At 42.8% G+C, this 16,093-nt stretch overlaps 1 protein-coding gene across 9 annotated transcripts in view; it reads left to right on the top strand.

Moving 5' to 3' along the window:
- Positions 1 to 16,093, top strand: part of Smarca2 (SWI/SNF related, matrix associated, actin dependent regulator of chromatin, subfamily a, member 2) — a 162,202-nt gene that overhangs the window by 44,648 nt on the left and 101,461 nt on the right. For all 9 annotated transcript variants that reach the window (XM_040746082.1, XM_040746078.1, XM_040746049.1 and 6 more), the window contains 4 exons: positions 1,057 to 1,227; positions 11,773 to 11,826; positions 15,570 to 15,700; positions 15,935 to 15,992. In XM_040746082.1, coding sequence (XP_040602016.1) covers positions 1,057 to 1,227; positions 11,773 to 11,826; positions 15,570 to 15,700; positions 15,935 to 15,992 — 414 coding nt within the window. The remainder of the gene's footprint in view (positions 1 to 1,056; positions 1,228 to 11,772; positions 11,827 to 15,569; positions 15,701 to 15,934; positions 15,993 to 16,093) is intronic.

Here is a 16,093-nt window from a genome sequence, read left to right as displayed (position 1 = left end):
GGAGGGTCCTGACGATAAACACCATTTAAATTCTAAATCTCTAAAATCTCACTGCCTTCTGCCCCTAATCCCATTTCCGGGATTGAGAATGTTGCCAGAAGTCTTTGCCCTAGTTAGGGAGACCATTGTGTAGTAAGCAGACCAATCAACAGACAAATCTGCCTGATTCAACTGAAGGAAAACTGTATCAGAACTCCAGCAACGGATTGGTTTGACACTAATGATTAAGCATTTGCAAATCATTAATTTTTGCAATTAAATGATGGGATATACAGATAATAGAGAAACTGAAGGGGTTTTTTTTTTTATCACTCTTTCTTCAAGTGAGATCAACCATAGCCAAAAGCAATTAGAGTTATAATAGCATTGGAGTTCATGCTCATTCACGGGGCAGACAGCAGACTGAGTGATGAAGCTGCCTTCACTCCGGCATGTGCTGGAGTGACACCCTACTGCTGAGTCCCCGAGCTCTTCTGGGATACAGCCGCCTCTTAGAGATTGTATGGTGTTCTCCTTTTATTCAGGTGCCATAGAAAAACATTGTAGAGTGCTCTTTCAATTGGGACATCTAAAAGACATTTCTCTCTAAATGGCTCAGAGGACATCAAGAGTTTTCTTCTGCTTGATCTCATCGTGTTGCCTAATGGGAGGTAGAGGTGGAAATTATGGGGTTTGTTTTATTACTCAGTAGAACCTAGTGGAGCTAAATGGCTTGTCTCCAGTCACCTAAGCTTGTAACTTAGTGTACCAGATTTTGCATTAATTTTGAGCAGTTCAAGAAGCACAGAACATGAAAGAGCTGACCTATAGTGCTTGATCATATCCCACGCCCAGTGGGACTTTGTGCGATAATTTTGCTGCTGACTTTAGAGTCATGGGCCCAAGGTGTTGCAGGTCTCTAAATTTCCCAAGTCGCAGACTCCACCGGTAGCTTATGCAGCCTAGCTGATCCTGTTGGCCCCAGGCGCCACCAGATTCAGGCTGTGAACAGTAGTGAAGTGGACCTGTGAGTGTTCCTGTGGTCAATGCTGTCATCCTTCTCTCCTTCCTGAACAGGCTGAAGACGAGGAGGGCTACAGGAAACTCATCGACCAAAAGAAAGACAGACGCTTAGCATACCTTTTGCAGCAGACTGATGAGTATGTGGCCAATCTGACCAACCTGGTTTGGGAGCACAAGCAGGCCCAAGCTGCCAAAGAGAAGAAGAAGAGGAGGAGGAGGAGAAAGGTGAGCTCTTCCTCCAGATAGGTTTAGTCTGTGATACATGCCTATGGCTGGTCTTAGATGAGTATTGCTCTCTAATAAGAATCGCTTCTGCCATGGGAGGTTTAGATTACTGTTTTGCAGCAGTCACATAGATTAGTATGGTGTAAACGTAGATGATCTATTAGAGACAAGGGTATTAAAATATAGATTGCAGTGGAGTTGTTCATAGTCTGTATTCCTACTGTTTAATACAGTGTAACATTTCAAATCAAGTATACACAGTCATTAGGAGAAAAAAATCTAGACACAAATGAGCATTGTATAGTTTTAATGACAGTGTGGCAGGGACTTCTAAGTTGGGAGAATTGAGAATTGAGTATAAAATTAAGAAGAAAATGTAGAGACAGTAGCAAGCCAAAGGAAGTCTTTGGGATGCCCTGGACACACACATTTCAGTCTGTTTGGACAGATGAAAACGATGGCAATTTTAATTCAGTTCTCCTATCCTGGTGTCACAGTACGATAAGGATATTGATGTCAGTTTGACGAGTTATAAAGAAAAGGACAATCTTTTGTTAAATAGCCTAATTGTTATAAGAGGTGAAGGACAAAATTTAGTACTCTGTTCTGTAGATATACGCCTCAATTCAGTAAGTTGCAGAGTGTGGACCAGAAAAATCTAGATCTTCTTGGATGTTGAAGTGTCCCATCAGCATCCTACAGATAGTGGGCTCAGCATCCTAAAATGAAAATACATCCTCTGTACTGAAAATGTGCAGGCACTTCCCTGGCACTGTGTTCCGGACAGCCTTACATGGCATTTTGGTAACATAAGTAGTCACAAGATGATTAAAGTATGCAGAAGGATGCAGGTAAGTGACATGGGAACACTGTGACATTTACCCAAGAAACGTGGGCATCTTCAGATTTTGGTCTCCACAGACTTTGGTCCCTGGGAACCATTGCCTGGTGGATACGGAGGCACAAACAGCTGGCTTTTGTTTCCGTAATAACTTCTGATTAGGCCAGGTACACACACCAACAGAAAATGTTCATTAGAGCTGTGAAAATGGAGAGTTGGTAGCATTTAATCATTTACTTTCTACGCTGAATAATTGAACAGAATGTTTTTCAAAAATATAATTAATTTCATGGCTCCTGAATTCTCATGCCTGTTTTGTAATTAAGAAGGAGGAATAGATGATCGGGAAGGCACCTTCTTGTACCTGGTTCTCTTTGTCCACGATAGCTCACCTTATTGAGAAGATGGGGGAGGGATCACTCCCCACTTGGATTTAGACATTGTATCTCTAAGGAGTACCTAATTTTCTTGTCAGGGTAGCCTTACAGACATCACAGAATTTTTCAGAGCCAGTGAAAGGGCACAGAGGCAAACAGATACAATGCTGGAATATTCTGTAAGCCGACCCCATTCAAGGACAGTTCCAGTTTTTCCTGTTCTGCAGGGGTTGTCTCTGTTAGTGTTTGTAGCATTAAAGTTCTTTATATTTCCTTGTGATTAAGAGCAAATGGTCCAGATTTGAGCTTCTAGTTTATAATTAATAGATTCCTGCTGTGGAATTAGATAGTCACATCACCACAGGCAAAGAAAGAAATGATTGAGTGTTGACGATTGTGCCTATAGTTTTACATTGTTTTGTGCCGAGCTGGGGGATCTGTTGCGGTTTTCCTCACGGCTCTGCTTATTCTGTCAGATCTATATAGATCAGCAGGTGTGCTCCTTCCAGATAGTCCTTCTGTTTTATGCTTTCATTTCCCAGCACTCAGATAGGAACCTAGGGAGTGTGCTAGAGAAAAAAGAAGTGATACAGCCATTAATTAAGCATGTACCCCAAGTTAATATCTTTACCTGGGATGATATTGAAAACTGCAAGTCAGATTGGAGGTAAGGCCCGATTACCTAGCAAAGAAATAACAGACACCGAGGCAACAGCTGTCCACTGAGAGCTCTCAGCCCCTCCTGATGATTGTTCCTCTTGATCAGTGTGAAGAATGTTTATTTCCAGCCACCTTCTTGTAGGCTTCCAAGATGGTCTGAACCTGTATGTCCTTTGCTTTTAGCAGGACTAAGGAGGAGGCAGGGCTCTCTTACCTTCCTGGACTCTCTCTCCAGGGAAAGTGAGATGAGGAAGGGGAGGGGAAGGATGCAAAGAAACTGACTCTTCCTAGTCCTTCCTGGACTCCGTTTCCTACGCTGAAAGCTTTAAGACTACTCAGAGTAAAGCAGACACTTGCAGATGTTTCTTTATTGGGCAGCAAAGGAAGGGGATGCTTTTAAAAGCTGATTACCTGACCCTTAGTGCTATCTGTAGTTTTCCCCTGACAGAGTGAAGGACTGGGAGTCACCTGTTCCAACTTCTCTGTGGGGAGGGAACATCCATGTGTAGCTATGGCCTGTGGCCAACCCTCACTCAGCATCTCCCCATTGTCAGCTGCAGGCTTTTGCCCCTCACCCCCCCCCCCGCAATGTCTGTCTCCCTACTGTAAGCTGCAGACTGTGCCCCCCAGCATTTCCCCACTGGAAGGTGCAGACTCTGCCCCATGGAGTCTCCCCAAAGCTTTAGATAATATGCTGTCCCTATTTATAATCTTGACAATTAAACAAGGCATCAGTGCACTTTTTATTTCGAGAAAACCTGCATTACTCAGTGAAATAATAGCCCAGAGCTAGTTGCCGTAAAGATTCAGGCAACTAAGATACTGAGACTGAAGAGGAGTATGGCTGGCCTTGAAGTCTGATTGGATAAGGATTGCTTTGTACTTTCAGTGTTAAACTAGTATATAGTTGGGTTTTTCTTTTTCCTTTCTGTTTAATCACCCAGCATAAGCGAGAACCTTTCCTTTTCTTGGAGAATTTGTAGTTCAGTGTTGCTCATGAATAATAGGCCTGGCTCCCTGTAACATGTCTTGACCTTGTTAATTCAATTCTCTTTCCCACTTGGGGCCTGTCTATGCACTGTATGTTTATAAATTACTTAGAATCTTCTCATTCTCAGCCTTGTCTTTCTTTAGTGGCCTTGAAATGGAAGAGAAGAGAAGTCAATGCTATGTCTGTACTTGACGGTCAGAGGAGAAATACGCTTTAAATGTGGAGCTAGTGTATTATGTGAAAGCAGGCTCTGCGTTTTGGAGGGAACACTGCTGTGAGCCTTCAGCACGGCCTTGAGGGCTCTGCTTGACCAGTGTTGGAATAGCTACAGGTGGCTCCAAGGAAGAAAAAGAAAATGAAAGGGTGGTAAAGCCACCACGCTTATCCAAACAGGGTTGCACATGGGACCACCCTCCACATCATGCTAGCATACAGCCTTTAAAATTCAGAGCTGCATAAGAAGATATTTGCATAGTAGTTTGCTTTTAGTCCCTTGTAGGGTATATCATTAAAAGGTGTATTATGGAGTGCTCTGTCTATTACACACCAAAAGTGTTGGTTCTAGGGTTCTAATTTGGTTTCTGCTGCTGTGACAAACACCTTGACCAAAAGCAGTGTAGGGGAGGGGAGGGTTATTTCAGCTGACACATCCAGGTGACACTCCACCACTGAGGGAAAACAAAGCAGAGATTCAAAGCAAGAACCTGGAGGTACAGACTGGAGGAACACTGCTCACTGGCTCACTTATGCTCAGCTAGCTTCCTTATACAGACAGCTCTGTCCCACCTGTTTAGGGATGGTACCGCCTATCATGGCTGGTCATTCCCACATCAATCAAGAAAAGTCTCTCACAGATGTGGCCACAGACTGAACTGGACAGTCCCTCAGTCGAGACTCCCTTTTCCCAGCTGACTCTAAGTAGACAATAAAAGCTAAGCAGAGCTGGGCGGTGGTGGCACACGCCTTTAATCCCAACACTCGGGAGGCAGAGGCAAGCGGATCTCTGTGAGTTTGAGGCCAGGCTGGACCGACAGCCTCCAAAACAATACAGAGAAACCCTGTCTCGTAAAAACAAAACAACAACAACAAAAAACAAAAAACAAAAAAAAAAGCTAAGCAGGACAAGGGGATGTAAATACTTTTTATCTCCCAGCTCTGTTGTGAAGCTTACATAGCAACTTTATCTAAAGCATTTGGCACACTTGCTGGAACACAGTAATGCACACAGCAAATATTGGTTGCTACATCAAACAATTTTATGACAAATGGATGGAATGATGTTGAAATACACTTGGTTTTTCCATATGTTTGCTTCTTTTCCTGGTCTGGGCAGGTGGTGCATCGGGTTAAGGCATTTGTCTCCAAGCCTGACTACTGACCTAATACACCATGGAAGGACAGAACCGATTACTGCATTGTCCTCCGGCCTGCATGTGTGCTCTGTGGCACATGGACACACACACACACACACACACACACACACACACACACACACACACACACGATTTTTTAATATAATAAATGAAAAATTAAAAACCATTATTTTTTTTTACCTGCATTTAGACTGCATACTTTGTGATGTTGGATAAATAAACTACTCATTTATTTTTCTGTTCATATGTTTTTAAATGACAAGGTCATTTGTAGCCAGGCTGACCTTGAACCTGTTACATAACCAGAGATGTCCTTGACCTCTAACTCCTAAGTGCTAGGATTGCTGGCAGGGACCAGCATGGCCAGCTAATTCTTTCTAATTGAGGATCAGTTGTATATAAGTAGAGGATGTCTTCTAGGACAGTGACAGATACTTTGGCTATTGGGGCCTGTAGAAAGGGCGTGAGGATTTATTATTTTGACAGACTCTGATTGCTACAAGGCTCACCAGCAGCTCCTTTGAAGAGAATTTTCTGACTTGCATGGCTTCTACTTTGGAGTGCTTTCTGGTGATAACAAAGTATTTCTCATAGAGCTTTAGGCACAATTTTTGCATAAGCCATGTCTGGGAGCTCTTGCCAGAAGTACCCCACTGACTACTTAGTTCAGTTGTCTTGGTGCAGCTTCTTGAACTATTTGACGCCTAGCAAAAATTAAATACAGAGTTCTCCCTTCAGCCTCTTCCATGAGGTGTGTACCAGTGGAAATAACATCCTTGTTACATGTTTTTGATGTGTCTTGAGAACCCATGATATTAATGGACAAGAGCTTTTGCCTGTGGACACCACTGCCAGGTTGTTGGCAGAGATTTCCATCCCTCCAGTCAGCTCTGTCCTGCCAGCTGGCTCCCCAAATAACCACACAGAGACTTATTACTAATTATAAATGCTTGGTTGGTAGCTTAGGCTTGTTCCTAACTAGCTCTTACAACTTTAATTAACCCATATTTCTTATCTAAGTTCCATCTTGTGGCTCATGGCTTGTTATCTCATTTTCTGCAGGTCCTACTTTCTCTGCAGCTGGCTGGCAACTCCTGAGTCTCTACCTTTCTTCTTCCCAGTGTCCTCTATTCTGGCTCCTGCCCAGCTACAGGCCAGGCAGCTCTTTATTAACCAATGAGAGTAATACACATTTGCAGTGTACAGAGATTGTTCCCTGTTGTTCTCCTATCATCCTTCTCTTCCTTGTGCCCGCCCACTCCTTGCAGAGCCTCCTTTCTGTTTTTATGTGATGTATGCTCCTTTGCACTCTGTATCCTGTCCTGAATGCTTTTGGGTCTCTTCTCTTGGTCTGTAAGTTTCATAACCTAGACCCACTCTCATACCCTGTATTTATATTATCTTCTTTTTTTTTTTAATGTTAGAAGGTAGGATCCCAACATGAGCGAAAACATGCCAAATTTCATCTTTCTGCATGTCTTCAATATTATCAATTTTAAAGTCCCTTTATTCATCCTTCTCTATCCGATACCCAGCTCCCGCCCACTTTTATAAGTACAGCTCAAGGCTCTTATATATTGAAGGGGAGAACTTCTTGACATGGTACTTTATTCAAAACAGCAGTTGGAAATGTGATTTTTTTTTTTCAGGGCAAGTGTGTTTCGAGACAGGGTTTCTCTGTATAGCCTTGACTGTCCTGGAACTCACTCTGTAGACCAGGTTGACCTTGAACTCAAAGAGATCCACCTGCCTCTGCCTCTAAGTGCTGGGATTAAAGGTATTCACCACCACTGCCTGGTGGAAATGTGATATTTAACCTTCTTAGCTACTAAACACAACCATCAAAGCCTGCTGGTATGATTGTCAGTGAAAGAACGTTGAGATGTTCCCTGCACATTCAAGTTACTCCCAGCTTCTTTCGACTAGTTTATCTCTACTGTTTTCCCAAAGATCCTCTGGTTGATTGCAGCTTTTCCTTCCAAGGCTCCATAGGTGGACAAAAGCTGCTTAGTCAGTGCCGCATGTGTGGGTGTGAGGACCGTATGGCGAGCAGCGAGCACACTGCCAACTCGATAAGATTCATTTGATCAGTTCAGTGTCAAAAATGGGTGAAACCAGTTTGAATCAAAGCCCTGTTTAACTGGCTTGACCAGTTACCGGAGTCAAATGTTCAAATTGGCTTTCTCTGTACGACACGACCCAGGCAATGTGCAAATGCCTGCTAATTTGATATTCCTGGGCATTTTTTATTGCCGGAGCACCTGTCGCGGTGCACAGAGGCCCACTTAAGTGACAGTAAAAATAAACCAAGTGGTTCCTGAAAGCTTCATTTCCAGAAAAGCAGAATGAGCCCTTAAGGTGCCCTCACACTTGACGTTGCTCCAGCATGCTATGGCAATGCCTGCTGGGGGGAGAAAATGGGTTCTTTCATAATGCAGGCTGTGAAATATTTGACAGAGTACTGTTTCCTTACAAAATGAGGCTGTTTGCAGCCTCCGTGTTGTAATCTAAACAGGGTGCCCCACTGAAGCTGATGAGGATTTTCCTATTTCCGGATGCCCTTCCTCCAGTAGCCCTACTGTGCATGCCTCCCCCATGAAAGTGCACCCTCTGCTTTCTTTGTGGATATTCGAAAGTGGAGAATGGAAATTGACATTGACTTTTGAACTTGTGAACCCAAATCCGCTTGAATTTTAGTAATTTTTACTAATGAGTAATCTTTAGTTAGGAGTAATTTGTATCACACATATCCTCTGACAGGAGGAGGTTTATGCTTCTGTCCCCACATAAGCATAATTAGTTCACAATATTTTATTAGATAAGAAGAAGCCGGTACAGGGTTTCTTCGGTCTTGATTAATGAAAGGACAGCAGTGTTTTAGTTTGGTTTGTTTGGTGGGGGAAGGATGTTTCGACACAGGATTTCTCTGTGTAGCCTTAGCTGTCCTAGAACTCACTCTGTCAATCAGGCTGCTCTCAAACTCCCTGAGATCTGCCTGCCTCAGCCTCCGCCAGCTGTCCCTGCTGGAATTAAAGGTGTGTGCCACCCACTGGACTAGTTAGGTTTCTTGCTTAAATCAGTGGGGTGAAGTGTAGGCACCAGCCAGCAGGGTTAGAGCATGTGTCTGTGATCCATGACACCGACCACTGCATGAGAAAATTTCTCAGGTAGTGGAAATACTGTCACTTGTGCCCACATTGGCACCAAGCTGTCTCACCTGGGCCCAGAGACTGTCCAAAGTCAGCTCCAACAGAAGCACTAGTCACAGTCTCTCGGGTACTTAGTGAAAAGGGCAAGGGATTTTGGTTTTGTTGTCTGTGTGAACGTTAAGACATGAGTTTGGTTTGAGGACATGGATTCCTGAAAGTGTACCAACTAGACATTAAAAGCCCACCCAGAACATGATGGGAGGGCCTGGCGTTTCTCTCTGTAGAGTAGACTGCCACCTGGCTTCCATGTCTCAAAATCATGTGGCAGGATTGGGTCTAAGGACAGGGTGGGAGTGAGAGAGGTGACACAGGACCCTAGTTCAGTGGTGAATCCGTGTGTGTGTGTGTGTGTGTGTGTGTGTGTGTGTGTGTGTGTGTGTGTGTTCCTAACTATTTTATGACTTGCAAAATATTTTGGATCCTAATTGCAATGATGCTAGCAATAATAATAATAATACAGCAACAATAATAAACAACAATACTATGAATTATTCATCGAATAGATCCTAAGCGAAGCACATTGCTCACAGTGGTGATTGGTTCACATTTTGTTTGCTAAACGCTCATTTAGTGATTTCTAAGTGCTAGGCACCCTGTAGGCATGACTTCTCCTTGAACAAACAGATGCTCCAGACCTTGTAGCCTGAGGAGGCAGTTTTCAGACACTGCCATAGCCAGTGTTAATTATAGGCATAGCAACAGCTCCTAACCTACCATTCACGATCCTATACTATGGAAGTGTTTTTGTTACGGACCCCGTGAGTTCTGGAATGAGCAGGATGAAACAGTGGTCCAGTCCTACAGCAAAAGCTATGGCAAAGAGAAATTTATTTGCTCTAGGTTACATAGCTAAGGTCAGAGATGTGATTGACATGCTACTCATTCCATTCCAGAACCCAGGGTGGATGGACTTCTAATAGTGCTTTGCTTCTTGATTAAGAATAGATAGTTTGGGGAACTTTAAGCAATGAAAGACTCTGATTATGAGGCAGTTTTTAGATAACGCTCTGGCTAGCTCATAGTATATTCATAAGAGAATATGCTGTGGAATAGTTTTGATTCTATTCATTTCTGGTGCTTCAAGCTTTTCAATGTGCTATTTATTGAAATGGTGATCCAGTTCCACTTGCTAGCTATTTCAAATTGGCTTTTTCATTGTCTCGTTTGATTTTCTTTGTTGGCCAAATTTGTAGCTTATTTCTGGTTTGTATGGAAAGAATGGTGGGATTAATTGACTTTCTCTCATTAATTAAAACCATCTCTGGAGTATAGTGCTTGAGAGTTCCAAAAATGGAACCTTTAGTGGCGGGTAGCAGGCTGGTTTCTCTTCTGAACACAAGGTTTCTGCCATTGTTGGAGTGCCTCGCTAGGCTAGCTGGGGAGCCCAGACATGTGATTCCTGGTGTCAGTTCTCTGAGCCTGCACATACTTCTTCCTCTAGTCCGCACAATGGAAAAGACAAGTCTTGGGCAAGTCTAGTGTGGGAGTCTTTCTTTTCCTAATCTTTGGTAGTAACTCTGTTGTTTATGCTTTATCGCCATCCCCTGCTGTCTGTCTGTCTGTCTCTGTTCTCTGTCTCTCTCTGTCAGGGTGTCTGTGTGTGTGTGTGTGTGTGTGTGTGTGAGAGAGAGACAGAGACAGACAGAGACAGAGACAGACAGAGACAGAGACAGACAGAGACAGAGACAGACAGAGACAGAGACAGAGACAGACAGAGACAGACAGAGACAGAGACAGAGACAGAGAGACAGAGAAGGAGGGAGGGAGGGAGAGACAGAGAGACAGAGCGAGAAGGACACAGACAGAGAGTGTATCTGGTAAAAAAATATAAATTACATTGAAAAGAATTTTAAAAAGTCATACATTTATGAGACTTCTTCAGTGTGGAAAAACATCTTCAGTAAAGTTGTTTTGTTAAGAGACTAATTATTAGGCCAGGTGTTGGTGGTGCAAGCCTTTAATCCCAGCACTCAGGAAGCAGAGGCACGCGGATTTCTGTGAGCCAGCCTGCTCTACAGAGCGAGTTCCAGGGCAGGCTCAAAAGAAATACAGAGAAACCCTACCCTGTCTTGAAAAACCTAAAAAAGAGAGAGACTAATTATTTTCATAGAAGATAAAGGTATTAATGGAATGAGTGTCTTAAGTAATCTAGGAGAGTTAATTTTGATTTCATATTATCCTATGTATTTCTCAATTAACCAAAAGAGTTATAGAATAGAAAGCTTGTTTTCCTAAGTATGCTGTGCTAAGTATCCTTAGTAAAATACATGACTGTAGATTTTCTCTCCCATATTTCATTACATAGAATTAGTAATTATTTTAAAATAGAGAATCTGTATATAAAATATTTTACCTGTCCAGTGTTGTAATGGAAGACATTTTTGACCATTTTGTGTATATCACATGAGACTTGGGTCTGTGTGTAATGTGACATCATCCTAATTTCTCATTTCCTTGTCTTTGAGGTTAATGGACTAAGGCACTGGAATATTTAAACAATGGGAGATGATGGAATTTTTCATGAAAACACAGAACATGCACATCGATTTCCCCACATTCACACTGGAAATACTATATATTATGAAAGCCAATTAGGTAGACTGGAAACCACCCAGGGAACTCACAGAATTTTGTTTTCTTTTGCATTTTTATGACTGAGGAGCAGTTCTGAGCTTATTGTTGATGGACATTTTTAGAATGCTGCTCCTCATTGCTCATGAAAACTTGCTTAGGGAATAGGAAAGTCGAACTAATTATGTCAGGATTTGTCTTCAGTGCCAAACACGAGAAAATGTTTCTGATTCTGCCTTCTGTTTTGATGGTGCCATGTCTTAGGCTCTGGATCTCTAAAGATATTATCAACAGATTTCTAGTGGGCCGGCCTTGAATCACATCTGGCTCTAAATGACTTTACAAGTTGCTAATACAGTACCTGTTTTTTCTCAGCAAAGAGAAACAAAAACAAAAGACATTTGCATTTGTGCTTTTTGAGAGGATGGAACGTGGCAATGAAATGGTTACATCTGGGAGTTGCTGTAAATTGCTGTCCTGTATTCTTGATGTGTACATAACACTTGACATTGTTGTTTTGCAGAAGGCTGAGGAGAATGCAGAGGGAGGGGAATCTGCCCTGGGACCAGATGGAGAGGTAAGGGGAGTGGTACCCATTGGCTCTTATATCCTGCTAAGTTAGTCAGACACCATTCTTTGTGTACTCTGAATACTTTGTGTATTCATTTTTATATAAAAAGTTATATTCTGCCTATTTGTCCTTTTGAATGTGTGTGGTGGGGGTGGCTGGGGATGCCCATAGAAGCCAGAGGAAGGTGTCTGTTCCCTGGATCTGGAGTTACAGAAACTTGGGTCTTTTGCAAGAGCAGCAAGTGCTTTGAACTGCTGGACCATCTCCTCAGTCCCTTACTTATCCTCTAAAAGCAAAAACAGTATACTCGTGGCTGCGGAGATGGCATGGTGGGTAGAGCTCTTGCTGAGCAAGTGTGAGGACAAGTTAGAATCCATGGAACCCATGTAAAGCTGCATGTGGTAGCCTGTGTCCGTAGCCACAGTGTTTCTCCAGTGAGATGGGAGTCAAAGGCAGGGGAACCCTGGAGGCTTGAGGATCAGCTAGCCCAAAACTCTTAGCGGCAAACAACATGAGGCCTTTTCTCAAGCAAGGAGACAGAAGAGATCTGACACCCAAGAGTGTCATTTGTCCTCCACACATAGGTCTGCACTCATACACATAAATAAGCACATGCTTGTACACACACATACACACACACACACACACACACACACACGGAGAAACAGAGAGATTAAAAGCATCTTCCTTCAAACCACGGGCCATTAACATGGTAGAAAGTTAGAATAACACTGTCTCAAGATTCCTGATCAACTGATAGTTTCTTGTATACCATTTTATATACAAATAAACATGTATCATGACTGTGTAGAAGGTGTAAGAGGCTAAAGTGATTTGGTGATTGCATTTAGCAAGTAAAAACTACATAATCATAAAATACAGTCCAATCTCTAGTTTATTACTAATTTGAAATCATAAATATACACAAGCCAAACAGTTCACATACTCTGGATTTTTCTTGGGTATTTCTGTAGGCTTATAATATAGATAGTATGTGGAGCCACCCAGGCATTGTCCTTAATTGTATAGCCTAGAATTTCTGATATTCTCCTGAGCTCTGAAGTGTCTGTCAAGTAATACAATGAAGAGGTACTAGCCCAGAGGGTTTGTTTTAAACAACCTTCACTCGTGGACACTGAGAAGGCTGCTTAGAGCATCGGGTGATGGGGGGATTGTCCATTTCATTCTGGGATCACTGGGCACATGGGTTCCATGTGAGTTCCTATGGCCAGATGCAGGAAGAAAGATTAAACTACTGATATGCAGAAACCTCTTAAAACTGAGTGTTGACCTAGCCACTCTAAACCATCACAGGGAAGGAAGAGACTGGGGTAAATGTTACTGTGTGAGAAACTCTCCACAGTATGTTACCAGGGTGGCTGCTGTCTCACAGCACTTAGAAGCAACAACGGCTTACAGGACCCCAGCCTTCTCTGAAAAGGCTGCATGTCATCTGCAGTTTCCAGGCACCCAGGGTGACTGAACACCTTGTCCTCTCAGCTCTTAATCTTGTGTGGAGATTAACTTCTGATCTTGGACCTGTGACATAAGTCTTTTTTTTGATCCTTAATTTTTAACATGCGTGAGTTCCGTTGGCTGAAGTTTGCAAAGTGGGCATCTTGCTCAGTTTGTTCTAAAATAATGCTCTTCCTTCTCTTCTGGGCTCATTCTGTGCTTTTGCCCGGGTTCTAATTCCACAGTGATTTCCAATTTTCTCCGAGGTGCGGCATTAGCGATACGGCACACTGTTTTATAATAGCCCACGATAACAAGATATGGTTTTTCCCAGGGAAATAGTAGCAAATGCTGGATTGCCCTTTTTTCTCTCAAGTGTATAGATGACCTTTTACATTAATGAGGAAGAATCGTGTTGCCATGCAAAGCACTGCTACCCAGAACGATTGCTTTAGCCAATGTGGGAGCGAAGAAAGCTGACAGGCCAGGGCAAGCCTTTTCTTTTAAAGTTATCTTTGTGAATAGTCACTTGTATTTGTTCTGATTCTGATGGTGCTTTGTTGAGGGACTAGGAGGAAACAACTACTGGGGTTTGGGTTTCTTTGGGGGTATTTTTCTCTAAGATACAGAAAGTAACATCAACTCACTGCTTTTCCTTATCAGTTTTTTGCTTAACTAGAATAAATTATATGACAATCTTAATTGCACCAATAGTGTTGCATGTATCTATTTGACCGCAAAGCTAATTAAGGGTAATTTAGGGAAAATTCCCTAAATAGTCCATTTCACTACTACTCTTCAGGAAATAGATAGAAGAATTCACGCACAAATGAAGCGTTTCCAAATGTGTTACCCAGGGCCCTGCTCCTAGAAGTCGGTCATCCTACAATTAGTAGCATCCATTTGCATAGGGTTGCTCTATTTCCAGCCCCTTTAAGACAGTCTGTTCCCTGGGGCATGTTTTCTATAACCTCTGCAGTTTCATATAACTTAATTTTCTGAGCAAGCCATTTTATTTTGCAGAGTCTAATAATGGACTTCATCTTCCTCTTTGTCAGTTCTTCAGATTTCAGATAGGCAGGGTTTGTTTTTTTCTCATTTGTTTATCATACATACAATTCCAGTGGTTGACTTAGACCCCATTCTGGGGGCTTGGTTTCAGATAAAGAACATTGTTGTGTAGTAGATGACACGGGCTACCCTTCGTTGTTCTATCCAAAACCACAGCCTACAGCAGTTGTTCCCTGGGGAGTGGTAGGTGAAGGATTGGGCAACTATTAGCTCTAAATGACCCGAATCAGCTTTGCTTGCCTGAAATAAGAATGGAATTTGTTCCAGGGCAAGTATCCCTTGGCCTAAATGCTTGCCGCTAGAAGTGTCTCAGGTAATGGGTTTTGGGCTTGGACCTTGGGATACTTAGATATACATGAGATATCTTGGGGATAGAACCTAGGTCTAAGCATATGCTGCATTTATGTTTCATATGTATCCTATTTTTTCTTTTCATGTAGGCCTTAATGCATAGTCTGAAGGTGACTTTATCTATTACTTTAGTGTGCTTGTATTTTGACTAACTGGATGGCCCTTCCCATGATGGCAGTTATAGAATTTTCCACTTATGACATCATGTCTGCGCTCAGGAAGTTTTAAATTTTGCATTTTGGGGTTAGGAGTGTTCAGTATATAACAGGATAAGGGCTACCTGGAGAATCTATCTTAATGCTCTAGTCTAACTTTATATTACCCTGGTCTAGTAAAGACAAGGCTGCTGCTTGGAGCTTGGCACAGCCAATGTCCCTTCACTGCCCCCTTGGCCTTCTGTCAGTATTCCTGCACCCCAGTTTCCTTGAATTTCTATATCTTCTAACTCAGAGTCTTGATAAGTACAGCCAATTAGAAAAGCCGGGGCTTTGTACCTGTGCCTTGGGTACCAGAGAGGCCAGATTTTTGTTGAATATCCAACTCACACGTTAGACAAGTGTACTTTTTAGCCACAGCCAAAGCCCAGGATTTTTTTGAGACAGGGTCTCAGTGGGTAGCCTTTAACTTATGACCCTTCTACCTCAGCTTCCAGGGTGCTAGTATCACAGGCACGCCATTATGTCTACCTCTTCAGGGTCTTCAGTGAGTGGTGGTCTCTCCCTGCCCACCAAGACACGTTAGGTCCTGAAATGATGAAACACAGAGAGACATTTCAGATACGGGACAACCAAAAGCCTGAGAAATATACATCACAGACCTGAGAGAGCCTCCTAACATTCCTGACTGACTTGACTTCTTTTTGCTCTTTCTAGCCCATAGATGAAAGCAGCCAGATGAGTGACCTGCCTGTCAAAGTGACACATACAGAAACTGGCAAGGTCCTCTTTGGACCGGAAGCACCCAAAGCAAGTCAGCTGGATGCCTGGCTGGAGATGAACCCTGGGTATGATGTAGAAACAGATACGGGGATTCTTGGGGTTTCTTTGACAAAGGGTGTTATGGCATTCCTTATAAAATTCCTAAACATCCCAAACAAAGCCCGTGTAGCCTTTGCTGAGAGATGGTGAAGTTTTGTATCTTCATTGGTCATTTGTAAGTAGGGTGTTGGAGTTAAGTCACGAATGCCTGTGTTTATAACTCAAAGATCAGCCCCCTCCTCTCCTCTGCTTGTCTCTAGTTATGAAGTTGCCCCCAGATCTGACAGCGAAGAGAGTGACTCTGATTACGAGGAAGAGGTATGTGGGTATCTATCTCTCTTTGGGGTTCACTGGCCTGAAACCTAACGGACGAAAAAGTGTCTCCTCGCGAATGTGGGCTCAGCCCCCAAAGCCTCCGG

The sequence above is a fragment of the Mesocricetus auratus genome, unplaced genomic scaffold (genome assembly GCF_017639785.1).
Source record: "Mesocricetus auratus isolate SY011 unplaced genomic scaffold, BCM_Maur_2.0 Super-Scaffold_4256, whole genome shotgun sequence".
NCBI lineage: Eukaryota > Metazoa > Chordata > Mammalia > Rodentia > Cricetidae > Mesocricetus > Mesocricetus auratus.
This window is presented reverse-complemented; position numbering and strand designations above follow the sequence as displayed.